The sequence below is a fragment of the Rhinopithecus roxellana genome, chromosome 4 (genome assembly GCF_007565055.1).
Source record: "Rhinopithecus roxellana isolate Shanxi Qingling chromosome 4, ASM756505v1, whole genome shotgun sequence".
Lineage (NCBI taxonomy): Eukaryota > Metazoa > Chordata > Mammalia > Primates > Cercopithecidae > Rhinopithecus > Rhinopithecus roxellana.
In genome coordinates, this window is record NC_044552.1 from 36,463,292 (window position 1) to 36,491,045 (window position 27,754).

Here is a 27,754-nt window from a genome sequence, read left to right on the forward strand (position 1 = left end):
GTACACTCTTCCTATGGACAAACTGGCAGAATTCGTATCACAGTGAGAATGACATTTGAGCAAAGCATTAGGAAGGATGGCAGATGAGCTCAATGGTTCATGTCTTATATAATGATTTCTTGTAATTATTTTCTGGTACTGCCTAGAGAAGGTTGCTTCAAGAGTCATTTTGCAGGGAAGGAGGGGGGCTTGTTTCATTTTAATTTTGCTTACACTTAAAAGTAGGATTTAAAAATACTTGGCATTTTAATAGGCTAAATTTCTAACATACGGTGGTGAGTGTTGTAAACAAAATATTTTAACATGCTTTTGCCGTTATTTTTGTACCTAAAAGAAAGTAGGGTGAATTTGTTCAAATTAGTGTGTTGGTGTTTCAAACCATTTCTTCTTTTTTCTTCTTTTAAAGAAATGGCTCCAAGCAACTGACCTCACTAGAGAAGTGTACCAGCATTTAGCCCACTATGTACCCAAAATCTACTGCAGGGGTCCCAACCCTTTTCCACAGAAGGAAGACATGCTGGCACAGCATGTTTTGTTGGGACCAATGGAATGGTACCTTTGTGGTGAAGATCCTGCATTTGGATTTCCAAAACTTGAGCAAGCAAACAAACCTTCTCATCTTTGTGGTCGTGTTTTTAAAGTAGGAGAGCCTACATACTCTTGCAGGTAAAATATTTTAATTTTCTATCTAGGAGGCTCTTGTTTTATTTGACCTCTCTTTTTTCCCCTGAAACCTTAAAATTTTTGTTTAAAAATTATGAAATACCGTATCTGCTTAAAAATCCGTATTACAAATACATGCTGTTTAATACATAATTAAAACGAATATTCTTGTAATTATTCTTGATCAAAAAATATTGTCACCATCATTCTAGAAGCCTACTGTGTGCTTTCTTCCTTGCCCCGTAATTAACTGACATCGTAACTCTTGCAATAATCACTTTCTTGCTTTTCTTGATATTTTTAGTTACAGTAATTCTGATGTTCAAATTGCCCTAGGTTTGGCTAGTGAGAGCCCTGTCACTCTAGCTTCTTTGTCTTTTTCACATGCCTTCATTAGTTTGTGGGTGCTTCTTTCCTTTCTGGCACAACAAGATGCTCACAGCTCACTTTGTACTTGCTCTGACCCATATGTGGAATCAGCCATTTCTTTTTTTTTTTTTTTTTTTTGAGACGGAGTCTCGCTCTGCCGCCCAGGCTGGAGTACAGTGGCCGGATCTCAGCTCACTGCAAGCTCCGCCTCCTGGGTTCCCGCCATTCTCCTGCCTCAGCCTCCCGAGTAGCTGGGACTACAGGCACCCGCCACCTCGCCCGGCTAGTTTTTTTTTTTTGTATTTTTTAGTAGAGACGGGGTTTCACCGTGTTAGCCAGGATGGTCTCAAACTCCTGACCTCGTGATCCGCCCGTCTCGGCCTCCCAAAGTGCTGGGATTACAGGCTTGAGCCACCGCGCCCGGCCGAATCAGCCATTTCTTTAAGGATTTTTCTTTCATTTGGGAATGGTAGTTAGAAACCAAGATCTGGGTGCTATACATACTTACTGCTATTAGGAAGACTATTCTTTTTTAAATTTCTTGATGAAAATTGAGTATACAAGGGTAGAAGATGGAGAATAAAGTGCCTTGTCCTCTTTTTGACTATCCTATTATCCAGAATTAATAATTGTTAACATTTTCCCATATATCCTTTCAGAAATTTTCCTTTTTTTTTTTTTTTTTTTTTTGAGATGGAGTCTCACCAGGTCGCCCAGGCTGGAGTGCAATGGTGCGATCTTGGCTCACTGCAACCTCCACCTGCCAGGTTCAAGTGATCCTCCTGCCTCAGCCTCCCGACTAGCTGGGATTACAGGCGCCCACCATCACGCCCAGCTAATTTTTGTATTTTTAGTAGAGACGGGGTTTCACCATGCTGGCCAGGCTGGTCTCTAACTCCTGACCTCAGATGATCCACCTCCCTTGTCCTCCCGAAGTGCTGGATTATAGGCATGAGCCACTGCACCTGGCCTCTTTCAGAAATTTTCTGTGTGTATATAGGCCAAGATACATAGCAATTTTGAACCTGCATACATACACACATAAATACAGATGGGAATATGTTACATATACTGAGCTCAATTTTCTCTTCTGTATTTAACAATAGCTTAACGTCTTTCCATATCAGCTTATATAGCTAGATAATATTCTTTTGTGTAGACATGTTGTTGATGGAGACATTATTTAACTTTTTCCTGTAAAATTTAAATTTAATAAGCTAATTTTGGTGAAGGCCTCAGGGTATCTATGGTAGTTTTTCTTTATCAGCGTATTTAGAATATCAATAGAGAACAGTATATATATTGAAAAACTATTAGACCTAGTTTTTTGTTTGCTATTACAGAAACCACTTTGAATATTCTGTTGATGTTTGCAGCAGTAGACCTAGTTGAACCTCATGATTTACAGATAAGAAATTGAGACCCCATTGTTCAGTAATGTTCTTTGTATTCGTAGGATCTAGTTCCAAATTATATCTTTTAATCTTCAGTCTGGAATGTTTCCTCAGTTTATCTGTGACTTTCATGATCTTGACACTTTTGAAGATTACAGACCAGTTATTTTGTCAATGTCCCCTTAGTTTGGGTTTGTCTGGTTTTCATAATTAGATTCAAGTTGCATCTGTGACAAGAGTACCACAGATGCCTGTGTTTTAACCCTGTCAGGTGGTATATATGATTTTGATTAGTTCTATAACTGGTGATATTGATCACTTGATTAAAGGGATGTCTGCAAGACTTCTCTACTGTAATGCTACTCTTTTCCCCTATGTGATCAATAAGTATGTTATTGGGAAGTACTTTGAGGCTATTAAGTATCCTCTTCATTATCAAACTTTCAATTTATTTATTTGTATCAGTATTTGTGGGGTCTCATTATTATGCTCAAATTGTCCTAGATTTGGCCAGTAGGAGCCCCTTCGAGCTATCTTTGTTCTTTTTCATGTCTCTATCATCCTTCGAGCTCTTTTTCTTTTCCTTTCCTTTTCCTTTCTTCCCCTTCCCTTTTCCCTTCTGTTTTTCCTTTTCTTCCTGGTACAACAAGATGTCCCAGGCACATCTTGAGTTTTCCCCTGCCCCAACGCTGAAATCAACCATTTTGCCAAGGATCCTATTTCTTTTTAGTGGAAAATGGTGTTGACAAATAAGATGGTATGTGTGCTTGTCGCTGTTGGTGTCATAACTCTCAGGCTGTCTCAATGGAGCTGTATTTTATACTTATCTGTATAAGTGTATTGAAATAGATACTGAAAACCATACATCTGTGGTGATCTCTCCAGTTTTCATCTAAGGTTTTTTCTAGTTTTCTTCCTTTGCATATTTTTAATTTCCTTCTCTGACAAGAGAAAACCTGATTCTCATTTTCCTTAAAGTATTTGCTTATTTAATTATTCTCCTGTATACAGCCATTCTGCTGCTGCCCAATTCTCTACACAATTGTCTCCCTTTACCCCATTTGGATTTTGTGTTCAGTACTGGGCCACAGTGGCCTTTCCGTCCTCTTTTTTTTTTTTTTTTTTTGAGATGGAGTCTCACCCCATAGCCCAGGCTGGGTTGTAGTGGCATAATCTTGGGTTACTGAAACCTCTGCCTCCCGGGTTCAAGCAATTCTCCTGCCTTAGCCTCCTGAGTAAGTGGGACTACAGGCGCACACTGGCTAATCTGTCTATTTTTAGTAGGGATGGGGTTTCACCACTTTGGCCAGGCTGGTCTCGAATTCCTGACCTCAAGTGATCCACCTGCTGCAGCCTCTCAAAGTGCTGGGATTAAAGGCATGAGCCACCGCGCCTGGCCTCCCTCCTGTTTTGATAGGGCAGATCCAAAGTAAGTCTTGTTCTAGGATGTATAGTTTTTATTATTTGTAGGGAGTCCCACAAATAACAGAGACACTCTGATCACATGAGTAATACCAGGGATTTAGAGATTACCTCCCAGGAACCAGATCAAAGACCAGCCAGGTTCTTCATTACATTGTTGTTGAGAAGGTAAGTGAGATCCTTTGTGTGTAGTACTTTACACAATACTTGGCACACAGTAAACTCACAGTAAATGGCCATGCTGGGTGCTGGGGATGAATATCTCATTTTAAAAGTAGGTATTTCCATGAAACCCAGCGCCCTGGTAAAATGACACGGAGTCTGTTATTTGGAAAGATGAAATATGGTTATTGGAATTCTGGGAAGGTTTCTAAACTAGACCCTTCAGGATAAAGGTGACTGATATCCATAATGTGGAAGATTTCTTTAATGAGAAAAAAAATGTTATTAAAGGATCTTTTATATATAGTACTTGGGAAAATGATTTGTGAAGGGCATAGATTAGTTTTGCCATGGGAGTTATTTGTTCATAGTTTCTAAAATTGTATTGGTCACAAATTATTTTTCTGAAGTCTCCATGATGTCAGAAAAAAGCCATCTGGGTGTTCGTAGGCAGTAAGCTACTTTTTATGTACTTATGTACTCTATTAGGAAAAGAGTGGTCAAACTTATCTCTTGTTATTCATTATTAAATATAAATGGTTTTAGAGTATAAAAAATCTTAGTGGGCAAAAATCTTAGTGTTGATTTTTATAATTGTATATTTTGATATTTTTTATAACCATTAAGAAAAATAAAACATGAGTAGAATATGAAATCATACTTTCATGAGTTAGGTTTTTAGCTTAATACTTCTTTTAAGATACGGAGAAGTGAGATTTTGTCCCCTGTTTTTTTTAGTGTAGTTAAATTGAGAACATTCTTTTTTAACATTTAAAAACCTATTGCATGAATGTTACAGATAACCAGAAATCAGCATTGGGGGCGGGGGTGGCTTATGCTACCATCAGGAGTATTTTTGTTTCTAGGTAGTATTTTATGATGCTTTATTAACGATTAAATAATTTTGCTTAGGCTTTTTTTTTTTTGCTTTAATGCTGGTTTGTATTGGCATATAATAATTGTATGTATTTATGGGGTATATGTAATATTTTGATACATGCATATAAGGTGTAATGATCAAATCAAGGTAACTAGGATATCCATCACCTTGAACATTTATCATTTCTTTCTGTTGGGATGTTTTAGCTCTGATTCTGTTGGTCATGACGGTTGAGATTATGCTAAAAATGATAACGCTACAATCACAAAGACTTTAAGTACCAAGATATATTTGTTACTCAGACTGTGTGACCAATTCAGATGAGTGGGGTGGTAAGTAGGGGGTTCTGCTCCAAGTAGTTTTTTCACACCATCTTATGTTTCCACAAGCTTAGTGTAATGCTTTCAAGGTTCACCACAGCAAGAGCAGAATAGAACTGGCGGATCATGCTCAGCAAATAAATGCTTTGTCTCAGAAATTACGACCTTACCCAAATCTCATTAGGCAAAACTAGTCCTAATGCCTCTGTCCAGCTACAGAACCGGTCGGGAAAGTGTAATTCTCCTAAGTCACAGGGATAGATGAAACTGAGATGTGGATGAGCATTAGAAGTGTCTTTAGCAGTGATTTTTTTACGTTCTTTAGGGTTATTTTTCCTCCCTGAGTCATTAGGATAAAATGAAGTAATGTGTATGAAAGCACATAGGTAACTATAGATATGTGTGAGGTTTTTTTAATTGAATGCTCTCCTTCATATAAATTACTGAGCCATGAGTATATCTCAGGCAGAGGGGCGCAGATAGTTCCAGTTCCTTTTCTGTCTGGAAATAATAAAGCTCTCATATGGAAGACCTACGTATTTCCGTGAAGAGGGGTTGTTCTTTCAGTTTCTTGCTTTTTAGAAAACTTGAAGTCTTTTCTGTACTAAAAATACAAAAATTAGCTGGGCATGGTAACTCATGCCTATAGTCCTAGCTACTCAGGAGGCTGAGGCAGGGGAATTGCTTGAACCCAGGAAGCGGAAGTTGCAGTGAGCCGAGATCGTGCCGTTGCACTCCAGCCTGGGCAACGAGCAAAACTCCATCTCACAAAAAAAAAGAAAGCAAAAAACAAAAACCACACACACACAAAAACTTGAAGTCTTGATCTCTTGCAGGATTCTATTTTAAAACTGAGTGTTCGACTGTTCTTGCATTGCTATAAAGAAATACCTGAGGCTGGATAATTTATAAAGAAAAGAGGTTTAATTGGCTCACAGTTCTGCAGAACTGTACAAGCGTGGCATAAACATTTGCTCGGCTTCAGGTGAGGACCTCAGGAAGCTTACAGTCATTGCTGAAGGGGAAAGGGAAGCAGGCACATCACATGGTGAGAGCAGGAACAAGAGATGTGGAGGAGATGCCACACTTTTAAACAACCAGATCTCATGAAAACTCACTCTTGGGAGAACAGCACCAAGAGGACGGTGCTAAACTGTTCATGAGAAATCCCTCCCATGATTCAGTCACCTCCCACCAGGCCCCACCTCCAACACTGGGGATTACAATTCAACGTGAGATTTAGAGGGGACACATATCCAAACTATATCAAGCTATTTCTTTGTAACGTAAATAGTCCAGAGATTGGAATCAGTGTTGTGTTAGTTTTAAAACCGTTGGTTATTTCTTTTTTTGAGACAGTCCCACTCTGTCACCCAGTCTGGAGTACAGTGGTGTGATCATGACTCACTACAGCCTCCAACTCCTGGACCCAAATGTTCCTTCCAAGTAGCTAGAACTACAGGCATGTGCCACCATGCTTGGCTAACTTTTGTATTTTTGTAGAGACAGAGTTTCCCTATATTGCCCAGGCTGGCCTCAAACTCCTGGACTCAAGAGATTCTCCCATCTTGACCTCCCAAAGTGCTGGGATTATAGGTGTGAACCACTGTACCTGGCCAGCATGTGTGGTACATGCTGAAATTATACTATGTATATTATACACATATGAATGAAATTACACTATGTATATTATAATTGTGGCTTACATTTTTTCACTTAACAGTTTGTTTTGGAGATCTGTTCATGTCAATATATATAAGTCTACCTCATTCTTTATAACTGCTGTGTTTTCATAGTTAGGACAGGCCATAGTTTATTTGATTGACCTAATAGTGAAATTAGAAATGGAGATTTCTAGGTGTTTTTTTCTGTAGCAGACAATGCTACAAGGAATACTCTGCACATGTTTGTGTACATCTCTTTGTACATTTTTCAGTAAATACCCAGAGGTAGAATTTTAATTCTGCATGTTATCATGGGGCCTTCAGTATAATGGAATTTCCCTTGTCTACACTGCTGTCTCTGACCTGGGAAAATGACAGGTGGTGAGCAGTAAATATATTCTAGATAATTTAGATTTCTGTAGTTGTCTAAAATTAGCCTTATGTTCTTATTTTGGAGATTTGTGATTATTCAGTTTGGTGCAGAATGAAATGTAGAAGTACATGGGGATATCATCAGCTTGGCATATAGCTAGCTGCGTTTGCCTAGATGGTGAGAAATAATAGAACCATGAAGGCTTTGGAGTAATCCATTCAGGTAGGAAACTTAAATTTATATTACTAAAATTTTATCTCTTGGTGCCTGTGTGAGTTTTGAGTGTTTTTTCTTAAGGAAAAATTTACATATGTCAAAAGACAAATCTTAATTGTACTTTGTTTTGTTTTGTTTTTTTTGAGACAGAGTCTCATGCTGTTGCCCAGGCTGGAGTGCAGGGGCGCAATCTTGGCTCACGACGGCTGCCTCCGCCTGCTGGGTTCAAGCGATTCTCCTGCCTCAGCCTCCTGAGTAGCTTGGACTACAGGTGCATGCCACCACGCCCGGCTAATTTGTTTTGTGTTTGTAGTAGAGACAGAGTTTCACCATGTTGGCCAGGATGGTCTCGATCTCCTGACCTCATGATCTGCCCGCCTCAGCCTCCCAAAGTGCTGGGATTACAGGCGTGAGCCACTGCACCCGGCCTTAATTGTACATTTTTGACAGTAGTTAACCTTATATAATTTATATATTGTCAAGATAGAGAACTTTCCTGTCTCACTAGAAATTTCCCTGTTATTGGCTCCAGCCCCCTAGGTAACCACTATGTTGATATTTTCACCTTAGATTACTTTGGGTGGGTCTAGATTTTTTTTTTATTTCTTTTTTTATTTTTTTTTTTGACAGGGTTTTGCTCTGTTGCCCAGGCTGGAGTGCAATGGCATGATCACGGCTCACTGCAGCCTCAACTTCCCAGATTCAACCTATCCTCCTGCCCCAGCCTCCCAAGTAACTGGAATCACATGTGTCTGTCACTGTGCTGGCAAATTTTCTTTTTTATTTTGAGACGGAGTCTTGCTCTGTCGCCCAGGCTGGGGTGCAGTGGCATGATCTCAGCTCACTGCAACCTCCGCCTCCTGGGTTCAAGCAATTCTCCCACTTCAACCTTCTGAGTAGCTGGGATTACAGTCATGCACCACCATGCCCAGCTAATTTTTGTATTTTTAGTAGAGACCGAGTTTTGCCACGTTGGCCAAGCTAGTCTCAAACTCCAGGCGCCAAATGATCTGACCACCTCGGCCTCCCAAAGTGTTGAGATTACAGGCATGAGCCACTGCGCCCAGCCAACCTGGCTAAATTTTTGTAGAGACAAGGTCTCACTTTGCTACCCAGGCTGATCTTGAACTCCTGGGGTCAAGTGAGGCTCTCCCCTAAGCTTCCCAAAGTGTTGTGATTACAGCTATGAGCTACTGCGCCCAGCCTGGTTCTAGATCTTATAAAAATGAAATTGTAGTCCTTTTGTGCCTGACTTCTTCTTAGCATAATGTCTGTCAGATTTATCCATGATGTAATGATTATTAGAAGTTCGTTCCATTTTATTGCTGAGTGTATTTCATTGTATAAATGTGCCGCAGTTGCCCACAATCTGTTGTTCTGTTGATGAACATTCGAGTTTTTTCTAAGTTTTGGCTATTATGAATAAAACTTCTATGACCTTCTCTTTTTTAAATATGCAACACATTAAAATAGTAGGCATTGTTATTCTGTACTTAACCACATTTTAATGTGTTTTATATACCAAATAACATAAATCTTGCACAGTTAAAAATCTGCAACTTTTAATGATACGTTTTAGGAATATAAAAAATGTTATTTATATTAAGACACCATAAGATAGGCCTTCTAGACTGTAATAATGTGATGAATACTCTTAATACCTTGGTTTCAGGATATTACTGTTTTTATTCAAGTGTTTTTATGGACATATGTTTTAATTTTTCTTGGATAAATTCCTAAGAGTGGAATTTCTGGGTAAAAGGGCAGGTATATGTTGAACTTAATAAAAACTGCTAAACCTTTTTTCCAAAATGATTTTATCTTCTCCTTTAGTAATGTACAAAAGTTCCTATTGTTTCATATCCTTACCAATAGGTGATGTTGTCAGGCTTTTTTTTTTTTTTTAACAAAACAGGAAGAATGTGTTTAATACAGTATGAAATATTTCTTAATTGCAATTATTGTATTATTCCTTACAGAAAACATACAAAGTCCTTAAAATAATAACCTCATTTAAATTTAAGTTTAAAGCATCGTACTATTCTAATTATCTGCCAGCATATACTACATAGACTGTTTTTTTGGGTTTTTTTTTTTTTTTCGCTGTGTGGCCCAGGCTGGAGTGCAGTGGCCGGATCTCAGCTCACTACAAGCTCCGCCTCCCGGGTTTATGCCATTCTCCTGCCTCAGCCTCCCGAGTATCTGGGACTACAGGCGCCCGCCACCTCGCCCGGCTAGTTTTTTGTATTTTTTAATAGAGACCGGGTTTCACCGTGTTAGCCAGGATGGTCTCCATCTCCTGACCTCGTGATCCACCCGTCTCGGCCTCCCAAAGTGCTGGGATTACAGGCTTGAGCCACCGCGCCCGGCCTATATAGACTGTTTAATTTGCCATTCTATTTAATGTTATCTCATTATAGTTCTTTTTTTCTTTTTAAAATTAAAAAAAAAAGTTCAGTGCTCCTTCGGTATCTATAATGATACCCGAATTTTCCTTAAGGACAATTTTCGATGTGCTTATTGCCCATTCATCCAGCTTCTCTTGTGAAGTTATTGTTAAGGTCTTTTGTCCATTTTTAGGTTGTTTATCTTTTCATTATCTTTATTCGCTTTTGGAGTTCTTTATGTATTCTGAATACAAGTCCTTCGTCAGACTCATTTTGTGACTATTTTTCCTAGTCTGTGGCTTGTCTATATGGTGGCTTTTGATGACAGAAGTTTTTAATTTTGATGTTCAGTTTGCCACTTTGTTTTCCATGATTATTGTTCCTGTGTCCAATAAATCTCTGTCTTCTCTCAAATGGCAAAAATAGTCTCCGTGATTTTTTTTTTTTTTTTTTTTTTTTTTTTTTTTTTTTTTTAAAGACAGAGTTTTGCTCCTGTTGCCCAGGCTGGAGTGCAATGGTGCAATCTCGGCTCACTCCAACCTCTGCCTCCCAGGTTCAAGTGATTCTCCTCCCTCAGCCTCCCAAGTAGCTGGGATTACAGGCATGTGCCACCATGCCTTAACTAATTTCCTATTTTTTGTAGAGGTGGGGTTTCCCCATGTTGGTCAGGCTGGTCTTGAATTCCCAACCTCAGGTGATCCACCCGCCTAGGCCTTCCAAAGTGCTGGGATTATAGGTGTGAGCCACAGTGCCCAGCCTTTTTTTTTTCTTTTCTTTTTTTTCTCTGAGGCGATTCTTGCTCTATCACCTAGGCTGGAGTGCAGTGGCACAATCTCGGCTCACTGCAACCTCCACCTACCAGGTTCAAGTCATTCTCCTGCCTCAGTCTCCTGAGTAGCTGGGACTACAGGCATGCGCCACCACGCCCAGCTAATTTTTTTGTGTTTTTAGTAGAGACAGATTTTCACCATGTTGGTCAGGCTGGTCTTGAACTCCTGACCTCAAATGATCTGCCCACCTTCACCTCCCAAAGTGCTGGGATTTGCAGGCATGAACCACTGCGCCCGGCCTCTCTCTAATTTTTTCATGTAAACTTTGTGATTTTAGACTTTGTCTGGGCCTATGATCTGTCTTAAAGTCAATTTTTTATATGGCTTGAGGTAGAGGTTAAGTTTCATTTCTCTACATACGGATATTTAGTTGTTCCAGCATCATTTCTTCCTCTCCCCATTGAATTGCCTTTTTGTTTGTTTGTTTGTTTTTGTTTTTGTTTTTTCTGATTTCGCTCTTGTTGCCCAGGCTGGAGTTCAAGCAGTTCTTCTGCCTCAGCCTCCCGAGTAGCTGGGTTATGGGTGTGCGCCACCATGCCTGGCTAATTTTGTATTTTTAGTGGAGACGGGGTTTCTCCATGTTAGTCAGGCTGTTCTTGAACTCCCGACCTCAGGTGATCTGCCTGCCTTGGCCTCCCAAAGTGCTGAGATTACAGGCATGAGCCACCCGTGCCTGGTTGAATTGCTTTGATATCTTATAAAAAATCACTTAACCATAAAGTGTGGGTCTATTTCTGAACAGTAATCTAATTCATCCATTGATATATCTAATGTCAAAGACATTACTTTGATTATTGCAGCTTTATAATAAGTCTTGAACCGATTAGTGTAAGTCTTCCATTTTTGTTCGTTTAGAGTTTGTTTTGTCTATTTCATGTCCTTTGCATTTTATAAATTTTAAAATTAGTCTGTCACTTTCTATTTTTAAGAAAGACTGCCGAGATTAAGATTAGGATTGCACTGAATCTATAGATTAGTTTGGAGTAAATTGGCATTTTAACAATACTGAGTTTGCCAAATCCATAAACATTTTATCTCTCTCCATTTATTAAGGTCTTCTTTAATCCCTTTTAGCAAAGTCTTATAGTTTGTATATAGAAGTTGTACATGCCTTTTGTTACATTTATTCCTAAGTAATTTATGATATTTTTCCTGAATTTTAGCATCCATTTATTTTCTGCCGTTATAAAGAAATACAACTGGTTTATGATATTAACTTTTACCCTATGACCTTGTTAAATTCACTTACTAGTTCCGGTGTTTTTGTTTTGTTTTTTTGTTTCTTAGGATTTTTCTGTATATGTTTTCTGTGAATGGAGACAGTTTTACTTTTTCTTTTGCGATCCTTTTGCCTTTCTTTCTTGTGCTTCATTGCTCTGGTAAAAGTGGATATTCTTTCCTTGTTCCCAATCTTAGGGAGAAATTCAGTCTTTCACTATGAAGAATGATGTTAAGTATAATTTTCTCATATAACTTTTATCTCATTGAGGAAGTTCCCTTCTATTCTTAGTTTACTTAGGTTTTTTTTAAAAAAAAATATATCATAAATGACTATTGCATGTTGTCAGGTACCTTTACTGCATCTATTGAGATGATCTTAGTTTTTCTTTTTTATTCCATTAGTTTGGTTGATTGCATTGTTTGATTTTTCACATTTTTAAATTACTAGATGAATCCAGCTCTATTATCATCAGTTATAACTTTTGTGTATTGCTGGATTCAACTCATTAATGTTGTGTGAAGGATTTTTGTCTCTGTGTTCCATAGAATGTACCAATCTAGTATTCTCTTGTAATGTGTTTGTCTGGTCTTGGTTGTCAGGGTTATACTGGCCTTGTAAAACAAATTGGGATATATTTCTTCTTCCTTATTTCTGGAAGTATTTATGTAAAATTGGTATGACTTTCTTAAATGTTTGATAGAATGTGCCAGTAAAATAAATCATCAAGGCCTAGGGTTCTTTTGCAAGGGAGTATTTGGTAACAAGTCAATTTATTTGATATTTATTAGGGCATTTAATAATTTTATTTCGTCTTCTGTCAGTTTGGTACTATATATTTTTCAAGGACTATATTTCATATAATGTCAAATTGACATAAAATTGTGCATATTTCCTTTTGCTTTTGATGTCTGTGCTATCTATAATGATGTCTCTTTCATTCCTGATAATAGTAATTTGTATTTTGTCTTTTTAATCAATTTAATTAATATTTTCAAACAATCAGTTTCAAGCTTTGTTATTTTTGTCTTTTATCTATTTTGTTTTATTGATTTCTACTCTTATTATTCTTCCTTCTACTTAGTATGGATTATGTTCTTATATTTATTGACCCATGGGTTATTTAGAAGTGCATTGCTTAACTTCCATGTATTTGAGACTTTCTTAGATAACATACTGTAGCTTATTGCTAACAAAGTTACACATTCTGTAAGGTTTCAGTTTTGAAATTTATTGAAACTTGTTTCATGGGCCCAGCAAGGTGGCTCATGCTTGTAATCCTGGCACTTTGGAGGGCTAAATTGTGTGGGTAGCTTGAGCCCAGGAGTTCAAGACCAGCCTGGGCAACATGTCGAAACCCCGTCTCTACCAAAAAAATACAGAAATTAGCTGGGCATGGTGGAGCACAACTGTAGTCCCAGCTATGTGGGAGGTTGAGTTGAGCCCAGGAGGCAGATGTTGCAGTGAACTGAGATTGTACCATTCATTGTACTCTAGCCTGGGTAACACAGCCAGACCTTGTCTCAACAAACAAAACTTGAAACTTGTTTTATGGTTTGGCAACATGGTCAGTCTTATTCCATGTGCATTTGAAAAGAAGGTATATTTTGCAGTTGTTTGATGTAATTGATAGGCTCATAATTATTAATGTATTTGTTGATTTAGGTCTACCATTGCTATTTGTTTTCTGTTTGTCTCTTTTTTTTTTTTTTTTTTTTTTTGTTCCTCTGTTCCTAATTGTATGCTGCCTTTTGGGCTAATTAAAATTGTAGCATTTCGTTTTTATTCTCTTTTTTTGGCTTTTTAGCTGTTCTCTCGCATTTTTTAAAATGGTAATTCTAGGGATTGTAATATGCATCTTTAACTTATCAAAGTCTGTTTTTACAACCTCGTGTAAAATAAATGAACCTTGCATTTATAGTTACATTTATTCCTCTCATCCTTTGTGCTTCTTGTCATGTATATTGCACCTATAAACTTTTTTTTTTTTTTTTTTTTTTTTTTGAGACAGAGTCTCACTTTGTCACCCAGGCAGGAGTACAATGACACAATCTCAGCTCACTGCAACCTCGCCTCCCAGACTCAAGCAATTCTCCTGCCTCAGCCTCCGGAATAGCTGGGATTACAGGCGTCCACCACCACACCTGGCTAATTTTTGTATTTTTAGTAGAGACAGGGTTTCACCATGTTGGCCAGGCTGGTCTTGAACTCCTGACCTCAGGTAATCCACCTGCCTCAGCCTCCCAAAGTGCTGGGATTACAGGCATGAGTCACTGTGCATGGCCAAAATGTTACAAACCTTACAATGCAATGTTACAAATTTTGCTGTCTTTTAAAAGACACATTAGTCTTTCAAAGACATTAAGGAAAGACAGGAAAACATACGTATAACCATTAATAGGAACACATATGTATCTTGTTCCCAGAGATCTTCATTCTTTCCTGGACTAGAGGTTAGGAAGCTTTTTCTGTAAAGATCCAAGTAGAAAATACATTTGCAGTCTTTGTTGCATATTCTTCTTCTTTTAATTTTTTTTTTTTTCTTTCTTTTTTTGAGATGGGGTCTTGCTCTGTCCATTTCCCAGGCTGGAATACAGAGGCATAACCACAGCTTACTACAGCCTTGACCTCCCAGGTTCAAGCAATCCTCTCACCCCAGCCTCCCAAGTAGCTGAGACTACAGGTGCATGCCGCTGTGCCCGGCTACTTTTTAAATTTTTTGTAGAGATGGGGTCTCACCTTTTTGCCAGGACTGGTCTCGAACTCCTGGACTCAAGCGATCCTCCTGCCTCGGCCTCTCAAAGTTCTGGGATTACAGGCATGAGCCACCAAGCCCAGCCGCCTTCTTTTTTTAAATAGCTGTTTCAACATGTAAAAATCATTCTTACGTTGCAGGTTGAACCAGAGACTGTGGACCATTGTTGTTGACTTTTACTGTGGATACTAATTGTTAGTTATCTCAGTTTATGTTTATCTGAAAATGTTTTTGTTGTCTATGGCCATACCACCCTGAATGTGCCCGATTTCTTCTGAAAATGTTTTTATTTTGCACTTATTTTTTCTCCCTTTTTTCTGGGAAAAACATACTCTTTCTCTACATTCTCATGCAACACTTCTGACACTAGGTATGTGAGTTTTTTTACTGTAAGGATTTCTCCAACTCTGAATACTGGCTGGGTATCTTATGATTTAATTCAGTTCAACTCAGACTCTGTCTACCTGGTGTTGTCAGAATCCAAAGGCTAAGAGCTCAGTCTCACAAGTCTGCCCCCTACTTTAGACACCAGTTGCAATTAATGGTCACCTATACTGCTGATTGACTGGCTATGTATTGGGGTCTCCATTAGCTCTTCCTTGGATTGGATTAAGTTGCTAGGATAGCTTACAGATATTATAAAGGATGCAGAAGAACAGCCAGGTGGAAGAGATTTAATAGAGCAAGGTGTGGGAGAAAGGGTGAGGAGCTTCCATGCCCTCTCTGGGCATATCACCCTCCTAGCACCTCAGTCCCAGGGTGAAGTTCCAGCAACTTGGAAGTTCATTAAACCTTGTTGAATTTTTATAGGGGCCAGGCATGGTGGCTCATGCCTGTAATCCCAGCACTTTGGAAGACTGAGGTAGGAGAATCACTTGAAGCTAGAAGTTTAAGACTGCCTGTCCAATATACCAAGATGCTGTCTCTACAAAGGAAAAATAGCCAGGTCTAGTGGCTTGAGCCTGTAGTTCCAGCTACTCGGGAGGCTGAAGGGGGAGGATTGCTCAAACCCAGGAGTTTAAGGTTGCAGTGAGCTGTGATCAGGCCACACTGCACTCCAGCCTGCGTGGCAGAGCTAGACCTTATCCCAAGAAACAAAACAACAACAACAAAAAAGAGTTTTTGTAATAAAGAGCTTAATCTCCAGCCCCACCCCTCCCCTCTTCCCACATTTTGGTGGGTGAGTCTGAAAGCTCCAGCCCTCTTGGTCATGGTCTTTCTGGTAACTGGCCCTATACTGAGGCTGTCTACGGGCCCTACGCAAGTCACCTCACAAGCATAAACAAGCATAAATTTCTCGCCATTAAGTGATGTTAGCTGTAGGTTTTTTGTAGATGTTTCTTTTTTTTTCTGAGACAGTGCAAGACTCTGTTTACACCATTCTCCTGCCTCAACCTCCCGAGTAGCTGGGACTACAGGCGCCCGCCACCTCGCCTGGCTAGTTGTTTGTATTTTTTAGTAGAGACAGGGTTTCACCGTGTTAGCCAGGATGGTCTCGATCTCCTGACCTCGTGATCCACCCGTCTCGGCCTCCCAAAGTGCTGGGATTACAGGCTTGAGCCACCGCGCCCGGCCAAGATGTTTCTTATCAAGTTGAGAAATATTCCTCAATATTCCTCTTCTGCCGAGAGTTTTTATTATGAATGGGCATTGCATTTTGTCAAATCCTTTTTTTTCTTCCAAAGACAGAGTTAGAGTTGCCCAGGCTGGAGTGCAGTAGTGAGATCATAGCTCACTGCAGCCTTAAACGCCTGGACTTGGGATCCTCCAGCCTCATAACTGGGACTACAGGTGCACCACCACACCCAGCTAATTTTTATAAACAATTTTTGCAGAGATGGAGTCTTACTTTGTTGCCCCAACTGGTCTAACTCCTGGTTTCAAGCGATCCTCTCACCTCAGCCTCCCAAAGTGCTGGGATTACAGGTGTGAGCCACTGTACCGACTATCAAATGCTTTTCTGTGTGTAATTCTTCTTCTTTAGCCTGTTAATGTGATAGATTTACATGATTTTCAGATGTTGAGCCAGCCTAGCATACATGGGATAAATTCTACTTGGTCGTAGTGTAGAATTCTTTTTATACGTTGTTGGATTCAATTTGCTAATACCTTATTTTCATGAAGCAGATTGGTCTGTATTTTTCTTGAATTGTCTGTGTCTGATTTTGACATTAGAGCGATACTGGCCTAATAGAATGAGTTAGGAAGTATTCCCTCTGCTTCTGTCTTCTAGAAGAGATTGCGTAGAATTAATGTAATTTCTTCCTTAACCATTTGATATAATTCACCAGTGAACCCATGTGAGCCCAGTGCTTTTGGTTGTGAAGGTTATCAGTTATTGACTCAATTTCTTTATTAGATATAGGCCTGTTCAGATTGTTTGTACTCATTTTTGAAGGATATTTTTCCTGAATATTTAGATAGACTGTTTTCTGGTTTGTTTCCTTTTCAACATTTTAAAGATCTTGATCCAATGTGTTCTGAACCCCGTTGTTTTGTTGATGTTAGCTGTTACTCGCATATCTTTGTTACCTTGTGTGAAATGTGTTGGTTTTTTCTAGCTGCCTTGAAGATTTTCTTGTTATTTTTTAATATTAGCAGTTTGACTATGATAGGCCTAAATATCTTTTTTGTATTTGTTCTCTTGAGGTTTGTTTTTAGCTGATGTCTTCCACCAAATTGGTAAGTTTAGGTTATTCTTTCTTCAAATATTTTTTCTGCCTTTGTTCCGTTCCTAAGACTCCAGTTACACAGTAGTATAATTGAGTAATTAGTACATGTATTAATATTATATAAAATAATATATGTATAATATGAATATATTTACATAGAGGTAGATACTGCATACTCAAAACATTTTAATAAAAGGGTATATGATTGTAAAAGCTTGGAGATGATGACTTTAGACAAATCACTAAGATCTCGGGGATCCTTGAGTGCTCTAGATGCACTGGCTTTGGCCCTACATACTTTTAATACAGTAGTCAACAATACTGTAACTGTACACAGTGATCTTTTCTGTTAAATGATGGCTAAATGAGGACAAGGCTCTAGCTTTTCTTTATATGAAAGCAAAAAGACAGTGACTCTCAGATTGATATTTAAACATCCACAAATGTTGTCTGTAAGAGGCAAACTAAAATAGAAAGTCATTGAAAGTAAGAAGAGAAACAGTTAAGAAAAAAAATACCAGGCAAATAATATGATACAAAAGAAAGTTAAAGTAGCAGTTTTCATATAAAAGACACAAATAGACATTGTATGCTGGTAAAGAGAACAGTAGGTAAAGAAAAAATATCCATAATGAACATTTATGCACCTAACTGTAGACTGTATACAGCTTTGGTATATATCAAGTGATAACTAGTAGGACAACTAGTAGGACTGCAGGGAGAAATGGAAAAATCAACAATTCTAGTTAAAGACTTTTAACACCTTCCTCACAGGAAGTGATAAAGATTAAAAAGCAGAGTGATCTAAGATTTGAACAATAAAATTAATAAACTTGCTATCAAATATCTAGAGAACTCTGCCCCAAGAGAATGTGTATTCTTTCAAATACAGACAGAATAATTACAAATTAATCTGTATAGTACTGGCATAAGGATAGACATGGATGAGTGGAATAGAAAAGAGAATTAGGCCAGGCACGGTGGCTCATACCTGTAATGCCAGCACTTTGGGAGGCCGAGGCAGGCAGGTACGAACTTGAGGCCAGGAGTTCGAGACCAGCCTGGCCAACATGGCAAAACCTCATCTATACTAAAAACACAAAAATTACCTGGACATGGTGGCACACATCTGTAGTCCCAGCTACTCGGGAGACTGAAGCAGGATAATTACTTGAACAGGGGAAGCGGAGGCTGCAGTGAGCTGAGATCACATCACTGCACTCTAACCTGGGTGACAGTGAAACTCCGCTCAAAAAAGAAATTTGGAAGCCCTTCCAACCCAATCTTTTTGGATTTTTGTGGAGACTTCATTACATAACCATGATTGATTACATTGGCCACTGCTGATCAGTTCACCAGCCCCCCGAGGTGGAGGTGGGGCTGAAAGTTTCAACCCTTTAATCATATGCTTGGTTCCCTTGGCAACCAGCTTCCATCCTAAAGCTATGTCTTGAAGCTCCCAGCCTTTTAGAACAAAAGATTTGGCCAGGCACAGTGGCTCATACCTGTAATCTCAGCACTTTGGGAAGTTGAGGAAGGAGGATTGCTTGAGCCCAGGAGTTGGAGACCAATCTGGGCACATAGTAAAACCCCATCTCTACAAAAGATACAGAAATGAGCCCAGCATGGTGGCATGTACCTGTACTCCCAGCTACCAGGGAGGCTGAGGTGGGAGGATTGCTTGAGCCCAAGAGGTTGAGGCTGCGGTGAGCCATGAGCGTGCCACTGCCCTCCAGCCTGGCTCAATAGAAAGAACAAAAGACTCTTGTGTCACCCAGGGGATTTCTGTGTCTGTAACTAGGGTTAAAGACTAAATTTTAGCACATCTGCTAGCACCCTTATCTACAAGAATTTTAGGAGCCTGGTGTCAGGAACCGGGGCAGGAACTGACATAGATTTCTTATTTTACACTCCCCATTTCATTTCATGGAATTGTCTAGATTCTCTTAAGATATGATCTATAAATGTATCTAACTGGCGGTATGAAGAAAGCAAATGAAACAACTCAGGGCACTCCAAGCAACCTTTTGAAACCCTTACTCTTCAGTCAGGATAGCTCGTGGGCCATATGTGTTGTGCGAATACCAGAAATAGGAGCCATGTGAGGAGACCTATATCATCCTGTGCAGTGAACCCATAGAATGTTTAATTTCCCTTTTTAGTTAATATTTAAGTAGAAATGTAAGTTCAAATGTTGTCTTCTTACATTTCAGTTGATATTTTTGCCTTTCTAGGGATGCATACATATCGCTTTGAAGACCGTTGGTCTCAAATACCTGTTTGGAAGAAGTTATTTGAAATTCCAATATATGAATCTTAAGAATTCATAAATATTTTGAATCTATTTCATATACATCTGTGTGTTTTAATGTGTAATGTGATTTCCACAAATCTATGGGAAAACACACCATTACATTAAAATTTACTGTTCTAATAATATGTACACATCCGTTACGGAGAAGCAGTTCCTTAAACTGCTCTCATTGATCAAAAGATCTGACAGATCTTTGGGAATGATACTTCCTTTTTTAAAACACCAAAAAACTTCACTATTTTCATTCTTTTAGGATGGATTCCAATTTGAAATAATTCTGTTGTGAAATATGTAGTTATTTTCTGACACTCTGATTTTTTTTTTTTCTTTAACTTTACAGAGACTGTGCAGTTGATCCAACTTGTGTTTTGTGCATGGAGTGCTTTTTGGGAAGTATTCACAGAGATCATCGATATAGGGTTAGTAATGTCCACATAATAACCATGCCCAGTATTGTATTTTATAATAAATATCTTTTCTTTCTTTTCAAAATGCAAAGATTTAACACTAAAATGGGGGGGAGGGGTTTAAACAGTGTGTTTATTTAAATACCACTGGACATAGGATGGCAGTGTAGAAACAAATTATGAATTCTCACTTCTTGGGGCATATGATTTAAAAAAGATAATAGAGATATCAGCTCTTCTGCATTGGTTTGCAACTAGTTTTTATTGCTATTTTTTAATGTTTATTAAAGAGGTATCTACTACAATGTAGGAGAAGACCCAACTCCAGCACATAAGACCCACCAGTTTATTATTTTTTCACTGCTGTAATGTTGTCAGTACTTTTCAAAAATCAGGTATGTTTGTTTGTTTTTAAGTCAGGGACACAGATAAATACAGATTATTCCAAATCCTGTCCTGGTTCCTCTATTGGAAATTGAAGACAGACCATGGAGATTCAAAGGGTAGGGAACTTCTGTTAGATGGAACTTTTCACCCTAATCGTAAAATAGAATGGTAGAGAAGGAATATTTTAATATTATTCTTAATTCAGGAGCCGTCCTGGGTCAGAACTTTTCCTTCTGTTTGTTTTTATTTACTCTGCCCAAGAGTTCATAATAATGAACTAAAACAGCTACAGGGCCGGGCGCGGTGGCTCAGGCCTATAATCTCAGCACTTTGGGAGGCCAGGGCGGGCGGATCACGAGGTCAGGAGATCAACACCATCCTGGCCAACATGGTGAAACCCCATCTCTACAAAAAATACAAAAATTAGCCAGGCATGGTGGCGCACGCCTGTAATCCCAGCTACTCGGGAGGCTGAGGCAGAAGAATCGCTTAAACCTGGGAGGCGGAGGTTGCAGTGAGCTGAGATTGCGCCACTGCACTCCAGTGTAGGCAACAGAGCAAGACTCCATCCATAAATAAAAAATAAAAATAAATAAATAACCAGCCACAAAATTGGGCTATTTACATTCTTGTCTGTTCATTAGTCTCATAAATCAGTAAAAGAGGCCCAGTTTCCTTTAAGCTGTTCTGCCTATGTTTGGTAACTGGAACAAGCACGTGTCATTTTCCAAATGACTCCTACCCACGTTTCTTGGCATATATCTTTGCATTCCCTGGGAATAGTTGTCATTTATGGGGTTACATTAATTATATTGTGATGTATAACACAAATACTTACTTTGGGCAGAATATAATAGGGCTTATTCTAAAATTTGCTGTATCTAATACCTGTTAGTAAGCTCTTCCTCATACTGTCTTAAGAAAAGCAGAATTTCTAGTCTACCAATTATTAATTCTGATTCTGTGATGCCAGATTTCTCAAATTATTGCCCTGTCTTGAGGAAGTGTGAATAATTCCTGAACCTTGCAGGTGGTGAAGAGTTTTTATTGTTAGGCAGTCTACTTTTGTATTTCCTGAGCCCCTATTACCTGTCCTTTCAAAGAGTGGCTATTTAGGGAGTATTAGAGAAGAAAAATTAACTATTTCTATAGTCTTTGTTGGTTAATTTCTCCAAAGCAAATGCAGCACTCTTAGACTCTAGGCGACAACAGCTATAGGAATCTGTATAACCCTCGAGTCTATTGTGTTTATAGCATCACAACCTGTAGCATAGATATCAGCATTATACCAATTTAACCAAAATCCAGCAGGAAAACCCTTGTGATCCTCATGATTTTCCTAATTAAGGAAGTCATATAGGCAAACATATCCTCTTTTAAATATCTGTAGCTAACATTACAAAGTAGCTTATTTTATTTTGAAATCACTTCGATTAGTTTATAAGCTTATTTAAAATAAACTTTAAAACATTAAGAGGTTTGGCATTTTATCTAATTTTATGCCTCCAAAGAAATTAAACACTTAAGCAATGGTATTTCCTTAGCACTTGATATTCTTATTTATTATCTGATAGCCCTCAGTAAATATTTATTGACAAGATACTTTACAATTTTTTTCCAAGATGACAACATCAGGAGGTGGAGGTTTCTGTGACTGTGGTGATACTGAAGCTTGGAAAGAGGGTCCTTACTGTCAAAAACATGAACTTAACACCTCTGAAATTGAGGAAGAAGAGGTAAAAACATTTTCACAAAGTTGTTTTTAACCCGTTTGAAATATTTTAAGAAATAGTCATTAGATGATGTGAGAAATGGATAAGCAAATAGTACTTCCACTATTGATAGCGACTAGTTTACTTTGAAAGTTCTTTGCATTTTGTGGATGCTCTATGGTTGCTAATAGTACACAGTTGAAATTCTGGAAATTTCATTTAATTCTGATTTTTTATTTGGTTGGGGTTTTGTTTTAAGCATACTTGAAGTTTATTTGAGTACTAATTTACGATTGAGAGGATTGTTTTTCCCATATGCGTAGACTAGTTAACTAAGTTGAGTTTTGTATATCTTTATTATTACGAAGACTTTTGGGGCCAGATAGCTTTCTTTTCTGTTACTGTACATGATAGCCAATCCCAATCATCATCTCCTGGTTTCCATTATCATTGGTTATGCGATGGGACCATGTGTGGTGGTGATAGCTCAGTACAAATAATTCCCACTGCTCACTATGTTTTTCAAATTGTTGATCCTGCATTATTTTTCTTAAATGGATTTCTAATGGAATAGTAGACTCCCACAAAATAAATGCTTAAATCCCTGCTGCTTTTTTTCAACTTCAACACCTTTCCATATATTTCTAATAACTCATATAACTATAATTATACAATGATAAAATCTTTCAATGGTATGCTACAATAGATTATGTTTTATTATTTTTAATTGACAATAATTGTATATATTTATGGGATACGGTGTGTTATTTATGGGTCACAGTGTGATATTTTGATACATATATACAGTGTGTAATGATCAAATCAGGGTAATTAGCATATCCATCACCTCAAACATTTAACATTATGTGGTATTGGAAACTTGCACCATCCGCTCTTCTGGCTATTTGAAAATATACAGGCCGGGCGCGGTGGCCCAAGCCTGTAATCCCAGCACTTTGGGAGGCCCAGACAGGCGGATCACGAGGTCAGGAGATTGAGACCATCCTGGCTAATACGGTGAAACCCCGTCTCTACTAAAAAATACAAAAAACTGGCCGGGCGAGGTGGTGGGCGTCTGTAGTCCCAGCTACTTGGGAGGCTGAGGCAGGAGAATGGCGTAAACCCGGGAGGCGGAGCTTGCAGTGAGCTGAGATCTGGCCACTGCACTCCAGCCTGGGGGACAGAGCGAGACTCTGTCTCAAAAAAAAAAAAAGAAAATATACAGTAAATTGTTAATTATAGTCATGCTATAGTGCTATAAAACATTAGAACTCTTTCTTCCTGTCTAGCTTTGTTCTTGTATCCATTAACCAACCTGTGGCAGTCCCTCTTCTGCTACATTTTATGACAATTTGTTGTGTAGTTCGAGAGCCTTCTTTCAGAAATTATTATTTCTAAATGGCAGGGGAATAGGTACACCCAAGTACTTCTACCTTGTTAGTAGGCCTGATACAGATTTGGGGCAAGTGGACGTTAATAGTCCTTCCTCGGCTGGGCAGAGTGGCTCACACCTATAATTCCAACACTTTGGGAAGCCAAAGCGGGTGGATCACTTTAACCCAGGAGTTTGAGACCAGCTTGGGCAAATGGCAAAACCCCATCCCTACAAAAAATACAAAACTTAGTTGGGTGTGGTGGCACGCGCCTGTGGTCCCGGCCACTTGGGTTGGGGGTGCGGAAGTGGGATCCACTTGAGCCATGGGAGGCAGAGGTTGCATTAAGCCAAGATCATGACCCTGTCTTTAAAAAAAAAAAAAAAAGAAGTTTTTCCTGGTACCCATACCCTACAGGTCAAATATATTTTATCAGAATGACCAAATTTTTTTTTTTTTTTTTTTTTTTTTTTTTTGAGAAGGAGTCTCGCTCTGTCACCCAGGCTGGAGTGCAGTGGCCAGATCTCAGCTCACTGCAAACTCCGCCTCCCGGGTTTACGCCATTCTCCTGCCTCAGCCTCCCGAGTAGCTGGGACTACAGGCGCCCGCCACCTCGCCCGGCTAGTTTTTTTTTTTGTATTTTTTTAGTAGAGACGGGGTTTCACCATGTTAGCCAGGATGGTCTCGATCTCCTGACCTCGTGATCCGCCCGCCTCGGCCTCCCAAAGTGCTGGGATTACAGGCTTGAGCCACCGCGCCTGGCCATGACCAAAGTTTTTGATGTACAAATCAAAATGTGTACAAAATGATTCAGTGCTATGGAAAACATGTTTTGTTTGTGTTTCATTTGCTTTGTGAAAGTGTTCTGTAATTTGCTATAGTAAGATGCCAAGTGGTCAAGGTTCCAGATTTTTCCACTTCTATTGGAGAAGCTCCATTTTTATATGGTTGATTGGAGTTCTGTATGTAGAAATACAGGACAAATAAAGATATATTTGAAAAAAAAGAATTGTGCTTTAGAAAAAGGTTAAAAACCACTGGTGTAAAACTTTAGGACTGTGGGAGAAAGTGTATATATGTATATCCAAGCCATATATCGAATAAGGATCTAGTATCCAGAGTTTATATCTTACAATTCAACAGTAAAAAGATAACCCAATTTAAAAATGGGCAAAAGACTTGAATGGACATTTTTACAGAGAAGAGATATGAATAATCAACAAACACATGAAAAGATGCTAAATATCATTAGTCAATAGGGAAATGCAAAATCAAAACCACAGTGCGATACTGCTTCACCCTCAGTAGGATGACTATTAAAAGTAATAACAAGTGTTGACAAGGATATAGAGAAATTAGAACCCTTGTATATTGCTAATGGAAATAGAAAATGATTCAGTGCTGTGGAAAACAGTTTGGCTGTTCCTCAAAATATTTAACATTACCATGTGATTCTGAGTTTCACACCTAGATATATACCCAAAAGAACTGAAAACCGAAGTTGAGCAAGTACATGCACACACATGTTGTAGCAGTGTTGTTCACAATGGTCAGAAGGTAGAAACAGCCCAAATGTCCATCAGTGGATGAATGGATAAACAAATTGTGATAATATGCATACAGTGGAATATTTTTCGTCCATAAAAAGGAATGAAGTACTGATACATGCTACAACATGCATGAACCTCTAAAACATATTAAGTGAAAGACACTAGACTCAAAAGGTCACATATTGTATGATTCCTTTTATATGAAATATTCAGAATAGATAAATCTGTAGAGAGAAAAAACAGATTGGTAGTTGCCAGGGACTGGGGAAGAGGAAAATGGAGAGAAATGGCTTAGTAGGTAAGGGGTTTTACTTTGGAGTGATGGAAATGTTTTGGAACTAGATTGTAGTAGTTGCACATTATAATAAATGTACCAAGTACTACTGAGTTGTTCACTTTAAAATGGTTAATTTTATGTTCTGTAAATGTCATTTATTTGGAAAAAATTTATTTGTTTGGAAAAAATAGGACTTCTGTTACCTTTTTTATCCTTGTGTTAGAGTAGACTTAAAATAATTTTCCAAGAAAAAGTTTTGAATCTGGCTACATTTACTCTGTTGGCTTTATCCTCATACACTGTCCAACAGACTAAGCTCTGGTTAATTTCCTCAATTTTAAGAAGATGCCAACAAGCTCCCCTGCCTACCGAAAAGTCATACAATCCTTCCTGGAGAATGTATACTCCTGGAACTAGAAAAAGAATAAAGCCTTCCAAACTCTACCATTTAATTTATATTTAAGAGTTTATTTAAGGCCAGGTGCAGTGGGTCATGCTGTAATTCCAGCCCTGTGAGAGGCCGAGGTGGGTGGGATCACTTGAGCTCAGGAGTTCAAGACCAGCCTGGGCAACATGGCAAATCCCCATCTATACAAAAATTACTAAAATTAGCCAGGTATGGTGGCGTGTGCCTGTAATCCCAGCTACTCAGGGGGCTGAGGTGGGAGGATCACCAGAGCCAGGGGAGGTTGAGGATGCAGTAAGCCATGATCGCACCACTGCACTCCTGCCTGGGCGACAGAGTGAGACTCTGTCTCAAAAAAAAAAAGAAGGTTTAACAGAAATGAAGTCAGCCAGGCGTGGTGGCTCACACCCGTAATCCCAGCACTTTGGGAGGCTGAGGCAGGCAGATCACCTGAGGTCAGGAGTTCGAGACCAGCCTGACCAACATAGAGAAACCCCGTCTTTACTAAAAATACAAAATTAGCTGGGCGTGGTGGTGCATGCCTGTAATCCCAGCTATTCAGGAGGCTGTGGCAAGAGAATTGCTTGAACCTGAGAGGCAGAAGTTGTGGTTAGCCAAGATTGGGCCATTGCACTCCAGCCTGTACAACAAGAGCAAAACTCCATCTCAAAAAAAAGAGAAATGAAGTCTTCAAGGGTAAGACTATAAGATATTAAGATAGCATTGTGTTTAGCATACCTGTTCCCAGTAACTATTGAACAAAATTTTTTTGTCATACGTTTAGCCTACATCTTCAGAAAAAGCTGAGGGAAACCTGCTGATATACTTATAGAAGTACTGTGTAAGAGTTCTACAGGTCTTCTCATATCTTTGCATTTGGGAGTGAGATATTCATTGGATAGGACAGGGTTCAGCAAGCTCTGACTCCTACAGATCACGTCTTGTCCGCAACCTGTTCTTGTATCTGTTTTTAAATAGTTGAAGAAAATCAACAGAATTGTATTTTGTGACATGAGAAAATTAGATGAAATCCAAATTTCAGTGTCCATAAATAAAATGTTATTGAAGCACAGTCATGCTTAAATTTTAATGTAGTATTTGTAGCTGTTTTCCCATTACAAACAAAATTGAGTAGTTGCAGCAGAGACTCTATAGCCTGCTAAGACTAATATACTATCTCCTTCACAGAAAAAGTTTGTTGACCCTAGATGTAGGCTATTGAAAGCATTGTGTTTCGCCTACTCAGTTCCCACTCCCTGTATGTCACTAGCATCTTCCACTACAGTGACAACAAAAAATGCCCGGCTAAGTTTTCCAGTGGCCCCTTGGGTGTGGGAGTGAGTGGGGAGGTTGGTGAGTTGTACCTCTCCCAGTTGAGAACCAACACATGGTATGTGGTATCTCCTTTGTTAGTCTATAGGAGTCCATAAGGAATTTCTCTTAGGTCTCTGTATTAAGAAATGTTATGTTTCTCCTGGTGTGAATCTCATAACTGATTGTGTTTCCTTTTGTTGAGACTTCTGGAAAAAGAGCCAAATAGTTGGAAACAGCCTGCCTGTAGTAGTTGTGTGGAAATTTATATGATCTCTACTTATATATAGATGTTACCTTGACTACGGTTTATTTTCCTATCTTTATTTTCCTTTATCTGCTTTTTGCATCTTTTTTTATATACCACTCTATTAGGTGCATTCTTTAAAAAAATTATTTTATTTTATTTTTAGAGACATGGTTTTTATTACTGTGTTGCCCAGGCTGATCTTCAACTCCTGAACTCAAGCAATCATCCTGTCTCAGCATCCTAAGTAGTTGGGATGTAGATGTATTCTTAAATTGCTGTAAATCCTATTTGGAATGAGATTTAGTTAAATAAAAATATTAACTGAACAACAACCTTAGTGAAGATTTTTTAATCTGAAATTTCACTCACAAATGCTACTTCCATCTATTTGAATTCAGATCAGTAATTATTAATAACTAGATGTTGATGGTGACTACTTGG

General features: G+C 38.7%; 1 protein-coding gene across 5 annotated transcripts in view; it reads left to right on the forward strand.

Annotated features, from left to right (window-relative positions):
* UBR2 (ubiquitin protein ligase E3 component n-recognin 2) overlaps positions 1-27,754 on the forward strand; it is a 135,140-nt gene that overhangs the window by 9,755 nt on the left and 97,631 nt on the right. For all 5 annotated transcript variants that reach the window (XR_004056768.1, XM_010369673.2, XM_030928495.1 and 2 more), the window contains exons 2-4: positions 407-666; positions 19,981-20,059; positions 22,057-22,170. Coding sequence is in view for 4 of the 5 variants with exons in the window: in XM_010369673.2 (XP_010367975.1) it covers positions 407-666; positions 19,981-20,059; positions 22,057-22,170 (453 nt within the window). In the remaining variant the exon portion in view is untranslated. The remainder of the gene's footprint in view (positions 1-406; positions 667-19,980; positions 20,060-22,056; positions 22,171-27,754) is intronic.